The following is an 8,898-nucleotide window of genomic DNA, read 5'->3' on the forward strand; positions in this document are numbered from 1 at the left end:
AAAAAATCAAAATAAGATTAATTAAACAAACAAAACAAAAAACTTAACCTAAATTGTTTGTTTTTTTTTTAAATAAAAAATTCAAGAAAATCAAATGATTTTAAAGTAGTTCCTGATTTATAATCTTTGATGCTCAACTTTGAATGCTATGTATTTAGTCGAACTAATTATTTGACCAAAGTTTATGTTAAATTTTATATTATATATATTTCTAATACATTTTAACATATTCATAATATATGTTTAACAATTATACCAACTATACTTGGGATGATGTTCGAACCTAAGACCTTATATAAATTAAGAGTATGTTAAGAATAATAAATAGTTAACCGAATATTCTGTTACTAAAGTTTAAACTAACGGAATTTATGGTTATTTAAGGGAAGAAAAGAATATAATAGAGGGTAAACAAGGAAAATCATTAAAAGATACTAAAATCAAAATAATATGAACTATTCATTTTAAGAAACAATTAGTACCGACATTTTTTTTTTGTTCCAGTTAAGGGCCTAACATTATTCGCTCTTATTAGATTTGTAGATGTAGATATATAATAGGATGGACTCATTGTATTACCAGTATATATATACATAATTTTTAGTTTAATAATTATGTTGATTTGATTTGTAATTATTAATATAAATACTTGTAATTAAAATAAGAATTGATATATAATATTCATAGAAATTAATTCATGGTTACATGAATTTATAAAAATTAAAAGTTTTAATATAACAAATATGTGGCCAATATATAATTACATTTTTTTTAAAAAAAATTTCTGGGCCAAACCTATCTTATTGTTGCAGCCTATTTACTCTAAACCTATTCACACTTTTGGGGCAATCATTATTGTATGAACCATGATCCACACAAGTTGTGTGGACCATATTTTGTCTACTGTAAAATAATGTACATTCAGTACAAAAATAATGTACATTCAGTATAAAAATAATGTACATTATATTTAGGAGATGTACATTATTTTTGTTCTAGGTGTATATTATATTGTATAATGTACATTCAGTACAAAAATAATGTATATTTATTATATTAAAAATGTACTTTTTGTTATGGTCCACATAACATTGTGTGGACCATGGTCATACAATAATTTGCCAACGGAAAATTTGTGGTCTTGGATTTGGCTTTATTATATATAGGATAGGATATGATAGGATAGGATATATGATAGGATGAGTAAATACCGGCCAACGTCCCTCGAGTTTGATAGTTTTGTCACATATAGTTCTAAACTTTCATAATATCATCCGTGGTCATCTGAGTTTCAAAATTTAACCTGTTGCCGTCTAAAGTAGGGATAGAATATATACACCCACAGCTGACGACACGGCAAAGCAAACAAAAACATATATGTTTATGGACATGTTCACACGCAAAGTAAACATGGGAAAGCGACGACACATACTCTAATTGTGGACTGAGCAATTTTGGAGCGGTCTCCTTTGTTGACGAATGTAGTGAAGGCGGCCACAACTACTATGGCGAAGAAAGAGACACACTCCGGTGACGGCTCACCGACGACCTCTGTTTCATAGACGAACGTAGCAACATAGTTGTGCCGGAGCAACACCCTGCGACGACGGCTTTCCGATGATGGTGGCCGACAGTGAGGGTCAGAGAAATGGACAATGACAGCATACACATATGGAGTGAAAGATATATGGTAGTCTGTTTTTCTTTCAAACAATAAGCCAATTCATTTAATCTGTCCCTTATTTCCTTATGAAGTTTGGTGGGTTGACTGCTCTGAATGACACTTTTTTAGGCTCCTAGTAATATGATTGCAACCAACGAAGTGCCCATAAATGGAACTCTACTCTTTCCTCTCTGGCAACAATCAGCGATTTTTCCCAATCCATCTTCGATTTCTTTTCCGGCGTTGGCAGCCAGTTTATCGACATCCTGAACTGGTGGTCGTCTCCGCCTTCCCGAGACGATCATGGTGATAGGTGACCCTCCCCCAGAGCCTCCAGAAACTGACGAAAACATCGTTCGACACTACCTTGAAGAATTGCGTAGCGCTGGATTCTCGATTCTCCCCTCAGCGATTACACGAGTGGAGACTAGCGATCAACCACCGGCGTCGTTGCAATTTCTCTCTTCACTAATCCAGTCCAATCGTGAGGCCAATCGCGGTCATTCTCAAACAGGGGCTCGTCAGGATGGAGATCGACATGGGCTTCCGAGGAGAGCTGCGGTGTCCCGCGTCACCTTTGGAGAGGGGCAACGAGTCTAGGATTTTTACATTTCATACGCTAATTTGTGATTTTTAATTTCAGAATGTTTTGTTTTAAGGCAAATTACTATTCTATCCCTACTTTAGACGGCGTAGACGAAAGAAAGTAACTAGAGAACAACCGCAGGTCAATTTCTAAATTCGGAGGACCATGAATGGTATTACGAAAGTCTAGGACTACAAGTGGCAATTGGTATTAACTCTATATATAATTTATGAACAATGCATTATGTAAGAAGTATGGAACTTGGGATCACGCTTTACACATTGAAGGTCATACCCTGTACCTAACACAACTACACAAGCTCAACTCAAAGTAAAAAACATACAAAGTGCACATAGATCTACGATCCAAGGACATGTATATGTAGCATCGTAGCCCTCCAATCCACAAGCTTGTAGGTAGCAAGTAATAGGGCAATGTGAACAACATTAAAAAAAAAAAAAAAAACAAAACCTTTCCTGTTACTCAGGTGCAAACTAGCACTGTGGCCTTGGATTGCTAACCTCTAACTTTGATCTTCCAATACTCCTGTGTTAAAATCCTATGAATATTCAATAATAAAAACTCAGAGAATTATCAACAGTCAGCTTTGGATCAGTATACAAGTGAGGAAAAAAAAGAGCAGAAGAGATATCTCTCACAACCACATATACTGCAATTAATAACTCAAAATAAAAAGAGTCCAGGGGCCTGCCTAGTCACAAGAATGTTAACTTCAAAGAGTGTATTTGACCTGAAATATGATAACGGAAATACGGCATGGCAAAATATAAGTTGAAGGAAAACAGTATGAAGAGTCGTAAAAATGAAGGGATTGTTATAAGCCAAAGAAAAGGAGAAGTCGGCAAAAGATGTCTTGGATAGAGATATAGACTAACTGGAAGTCTATTGGTCAACAGTTGTGACCTGTTGCCACTCCCCGTCAACTGCTTCATTCCATAGTGTGACATTGTTGTCCCCAGAAGCTACGGCTAACAGGTTTCCAGTCAAAGACCATGAGACCCTCCAAACGGGTGTGTTAAAGTCATACAAAACCTTTCCTTCCCACTGATCTCCTTCTTTTGCCACAGTCCATATCACAACTTTACCATCCTCTGAAGCACTTGCAATTGTTGATTTTGGAAGCCCCAAATTGGGTGCCCACGCAACATCCCTCACCCAGTTAGTGTGCATCTGAAGGGCAGGGAAGCAATCCATCTTCCAAACACCATTATAAAGCTTCCACACCTTCACAGTGTTATCACACCCAGCTGATGCAAGCTTCTGAACAGGGTCATGTAAACCAGAACCAACTAAAGCACCGGGAGCCATTGAAGGTGCCCATGAAACTGCAGTTACTCCAATAGGATGGGCCTGGTCTATTCTTGCAGTGTCCCAACCACCATCTGACCTCGCGGTGTAAACAGAGATGTTCCCATCAGATGATCCACATGCCAAGCAAAGCCCAAGTTCATGAGGAGCCCACGAAATAGAATTAACTGAAGATTTGTGATCATTGAAAACATGAGCTTGTGTCCACTCATTTTGATTCCCTTCCTTCCAAACAATGACTTTACCATCAAATGAACAGGAAGCCAGTAGTGAACCAAATTTAGGGTGTGCCCATGAAACCTGCCAAACTGGACCATGATGACCGGCCAGAGTAGCAAGGTGCTGTGAAGTAGAGTTGTTGCTCACACCAATTATCTTGATGGAGGCATCAGATGAAGCTGTCGCCACACGTTTTCCATAGTAATCCATAGACACATCGTGAACTGTGTCACTGTGCCCTGTTTCAATTTTCTGTGCAGGCATCTTTCCTTCCTTGTCACTACTACGTATGAATGTATGATCACCCTGCCATATAAAATCCAAACTATATCATTATATATATGGCAATTTTGATAAATAACAAGACTCACATTATTACCTTACTAATATTAAAATGTTGCTTTTACATCAAAATAAGCCTAATACTGAGTAATGAATAATATCAGAAAATTACACCAACTTTGTAGCACCAATTGGCAATGGATTCAATCAACTTATTTACTAGCTACTTAGAAAACATAACTGAGAAAACCACACATTTTAGAAGGAAAATGCTGCATCTTGGACACATAAATATTTTGAAATGGAACAGGATCAAAACACTAACTAAAATTTTAAAATATCTGACAATAGTACCAGCTTCCTCCTGGTGGAAGAATAAATATGCATTGATGCATCACACATTTTACAATAAAAGCTCAACCAAGGAGTAGTAATGCTTAAAAGAAAATTTCTCTATAATCCAATTAGGCACAAATTATATACTGACACAAAAAGAAAAGAAAAACCACAAAAAAGAGGGAGCAGGCTGAACTTTAAAACTCATACATCTACTGTTCAATTTATAAAAATATGGTACAAAACTCACTAATATTACCTGGTTGTGTAAGAACCAAAAAAAGTTCATAACCTTTTGCAAACAATTAAATTCATAGTAAACTCCTTGCTCAGAATTGTTAAATCCCCCTGTACAACTATGCCCAGCATTACTTTTTCCTTTAAGTAGAGTTAGGCACAGTGTCATATGACACTGCAAAACCCACTTAAGTTCACAATCCATATATGTGCATTTCATGCAAGTCAAAGACACAAAATGCAAAAAATTCTTAGCAAAAAGCCTTAATTCCTCATAAGGACGGGCTAAATCTTCATAGCAACACCAATTAAATCAACAATAAACTTCAATTTACCCAAGCACAGTATAAATTACTGCAATTTCCCACAAATTCAGATGCACAACGAAACACAAACTTTTTTTCTAAAATAAATAATAAAATTAAAGAATTCATGAGATCCAGAACCATTTGTTTATCAATAAATCTGAAATCTTCACTATATTGATCATGTAACCGGAAAATTTCTCTAGATCTTAAAGTGAATTGGAGTGTAAGATTGATTAGAGGTTAACCTGGAACAGAGAATGTAACCGGGGATCGGCAGATCAGGTCAGAGGAAAACGCTGCGAACAGGAGAGGGAGAAACAGTCGCTACCCGGGAAACCTGAACACAGAGCAAACTATAGCCGACAATCAAATCCTATAACAAAGACTGCGAGCTTAATTAGGATACAAAGAAGTCCAAGTCCCACACAAAAGGGTTAAAATATGTCGCATTGTCCCTGCACTACTTTATTAGAGAGCTAATTGTGACCTAAATATTTTCAATTATTATTATTAACTAGTTATAATAAGCGCTCATTGTACCATTAAATTAATGTCAAAAACAAAAAATTAAAATAAGTGAATAACTTAGTACAATTTTTAAATATTAAATAATTAATATAAAATAAAAATAATTATTTTCAATATAATCAAAATGAGTATTTTCAACTTGGAGTAGTAGTAGTAGTAAATATGAGTATTGTTGTAAATAGTTATAATCGAGAATAAAAATAATGTCCAAACAATATCTATACTATATATAATAACAAAATACTTGAATTTTAACTTCCCGTCCAATTCCTAAAAAATCTCTCTTCCTAATAAAATATAACAAAATACAACTTCCCGTCCAATTCCTAAAAAATCTTTCTTCCCAATAAAATATATTGATTTCTACTTTCCCATTCGTACAATAATTATGGGTAAAAATTATATTTTAAAATTTTAAAATAGTATAATACAGATCCCTTTGTACATCTATCTATATACTATATATAATAACAAAATCCTGGAATTTTAACTTCCCGCCCAATTCCTAAAAAATCTCTCTTCCCAAAAATATATATTGATTTCTACTTTCCCATTCGTACAATAATTATGGGTAAAAATTATATTCAAAAATTTTAAAATAGTGTAATACAGTTCCCTTTGTACATCTATCTATACTATATATAATAACAAAATCTTGGAATGTTAACTTCCCTCCCAATTCCTAAAAAATCTCTCTTCCCAATAAAATATATTGATTTCTACTTTCCGATTCATACAATAATTCTACGTAAAAATTCTATTCTAAAATTTTAAAGTAGCGTAATACAATTCACTTTGTACATCTATACTTCTATACTACGGAGTATATATAATAACAAAATCCTGGAATTTTAACTTCCGGCCCAATTCCTAAAAAATCTCTCTTCCCAATAAATTATATTGATTTCTACTTTCCCATTCTCGTACAATAATTATGGGTAAAAATTATATTCTAAAATTTTAAAATAGTGTAATACAATTCCCTTTGTACATCTATACTATATATAATAACAAAATCCTGGAATTTTAACTTCTCTCCCAATTCCTAAAAAATCTCTCTTTTCAATAAAATATATTGATGTCTACTTTCCCATTCATACAATAATTCTGGGTAAAAATTCTATTCTAAAATTTTAAAATAGTGTAATACAATTCCCTTTGTACATCTATACTATATATAATAACAAAATCCTGGAATTTTAACTTCCCATCCAAATGTTTTTTTGAAATCGCGTATTTTTTCGAGATCTATCCACCGCAAACTACCGTAGGCGGTTTGGCTCACCAATTTCTTTAAAAAATGCTTTATTAAATAGTTTCTAAGAAAAAACTATGAGAACCTTATGTTTTATTAATGGATTTTTAAAATTTTTAATTAAAAAATTATCCCGTGCGTTATTTGATAATCTCTCTTTATAATTGGTCAAATTATTTAATTATGGTAAATTAGGAAATAATTTATGATGGTAATAGAAATCCTAGAAGAATATTAGAATTGAAGAATATTTAATTATTGTTATATTATTATTGTGACTCACGGAATACAATACAAGAATATTTAATTATGGTTATATTATTATTGTGTGCCTCACAGCCATCATATACTAACAAAACTTGAAAAGAAACTAATAATAATAATAATAATATAATAATAATATAAGTGGTAAAAATAATATTTAAAAGTAATTAAGTGTTAATAATAATAGTAAGAATATTAACGTAAGAATTATAACATAGAATAAATCGTAATAATTAATAACTATAGTCTAGGATTAAATTTGAAATTGTCAGGAAAGATAAGCAACCTCTGGTGAAATGAATTCTTTATCGATTTAAATATTCTTAATAGGGAAAATGGCACTTTTTACCCCTGAGTTATATACTTATAGCACCTTTTCTCCCTCAATTATTTAGGTAAGCACATTAGCCCCCTCAATTATTCTAAAAGTGGTGCTTTTTTCCCCCTGATATATTAAATTGACATTTATACCCTTAAAGTAAACATTTTATTTATTTTACTACTCCAACAAATTATTGCGTATACGTAGGGATGACCACGGTTCGATTTGAATTGAACCGGATACTAAAGCAATCGAATTAATAGTTTACGGTTATAATTCAGATCTAGAACCCAATATTTAAATGTCAATTTATTAAAATTATGTATCAAAAAATTGAATCTTGAACCGTGAACCGGCGGTTCCGGATCTGATTCGTGGTTTTGAACCGTCTTTATTTTAAAATTTTATTTTTTATTTTAAAATAGTCTAAATTCAACAATAAATGTATTTTATTTTTTTTCGGAACATGAACCGTCCGTTCCGGTTCACGATTTTAATAAACTCTAATATCGAATTTCGATTCTAAATTGTAATTGGAATATTTCGGTTTGGTTGCTATAGTGTTTGTTTAGTTTGAACCAAATTATGGTCATAATTTGTTGGAGAAAAAAATAAATTAAATATTTAATTTAAGGGTAAATATGTCCATTTAACATTTCAAGGGGAAAAACAGCCACTTCAATAACTTAGGGGGAAAAAATGCTATAGGTATATAACTCAGGGGAAAAAAGTGTCATTTTCCCTTCTTAATATATTACAACAATTCAATTCCGTGCATCGCACGGGTGCAAATACTAGTTCATATTAAAACAAAATAGTTAATAGAATATTCCGTTACTAAAATTTGTACATAAATGAAAAAGTAAAAAGTGAAAGATGGTAACTTTGAAAATATCTTATTATTGTACAATGAATAAATCAAAGATGATAACAAGTTATCAATTCACATTATTACCTTAACAACATTGACTCTTATTATATTTATATTATATATACTATTATATTATTAGTAGATTAGTAGATTTAATACAAAATATATGTATTTGATCTAAAAAATATCTGATCTAATTTGAACAAAGTTGGCAATATTAGGCTTGCAAACGAGTCAAGTCGAACTTGACTCGATTGGATCGAGTGTACGAGCTCGAGTTGAAGATCGACTCGATTGGTTCCAATTTTTGAGCTCGAACTCGAGTTCAAGTTATATTGCTGGAGTTCGACCTATTTAATTTCATGCTTCAATTAATAATATAAACAATTTATATCTCTGGAAGCATATGCCAACTCATATCTGTATCCGAAATTCAAAAAATGGTATATCGTCGTAGCAAAAGCAAAACAAAGATAAAATTAAAAGAAAAATAAGGGGAAAAAATAAAATAAACTTCACAAGACTGCTTTTCCCTTTAATCAATCATGTTCTTGTAGCAGCATTTTCAAAATAAATAAATTAAAATGCATACAGAAAAATATAATATGATATGATATATTGATATGCTAGCTGCCAAATGAACACCATTTCATTTCAGTTCCATCACCCATAATAATACTATGCATGGTTACATCCAT

General features: G+C 32.3%; 1 protein-coding gene across 1 annotated transcript; it reads right to left on the reverse strand.

Moving 5' to 3' along the window:
- Nucleotides 1–2,803: 2,803 nt before the first annotated feature.
- LOC109187181 (protein transport protein SEC13 homolog B-like) lies at nucleotides 2,804–5,402 on the reverse strand. The gene is made up of 2 exons (XM_019337302.1): nucleotides 5,206–5,402; nucleotides 2,804–4,103 (listed from the first exon to the last, which is right to left on the reverse strand). Exon 2 carries the CDS (start codon nucleotides 4,059–4,061, stop codon nucleotides 3,153–3,155), a length of 909 nt encoding a protein of 302 aa, XP_019192847.1. The 5' UTR covers nucleotides 4,062–4,103; nucleotides 5,206–5,402; the 3' UTR covers nucleotides 2,804–3,152.
- Nucleotides 5,403–8,898: the final 3,496 nt, after the last annotated feature.

The sequence above is a fragment of the Ipomoea nil genome, unplaced genomic scaffold, assembly GCF_001879475.1.
Source record: "Ipomoea nil cultivar Tokyo-kokei standard unplaced genomic scaffold, Asagao_1.1 scaffold1418, whole genome shotgun sequence".
Taxonomy (NCBI): domain Eukaryota; kingdom Viridiplantae; phylum Streptophyta; class Magnoliopsida; order Solanales; family Convolvulaceae; genus Ipomoea; species Ipomoea nil.

Coding starts and splice junctions, on each gene's coding strand:
- LOC109187181 (XM_019337302.1), bottom strand. CDS start 4,061: ATGCCTGCACAGAAAATTGAAACAGGGCACAGTGACACAGTTCACGAT.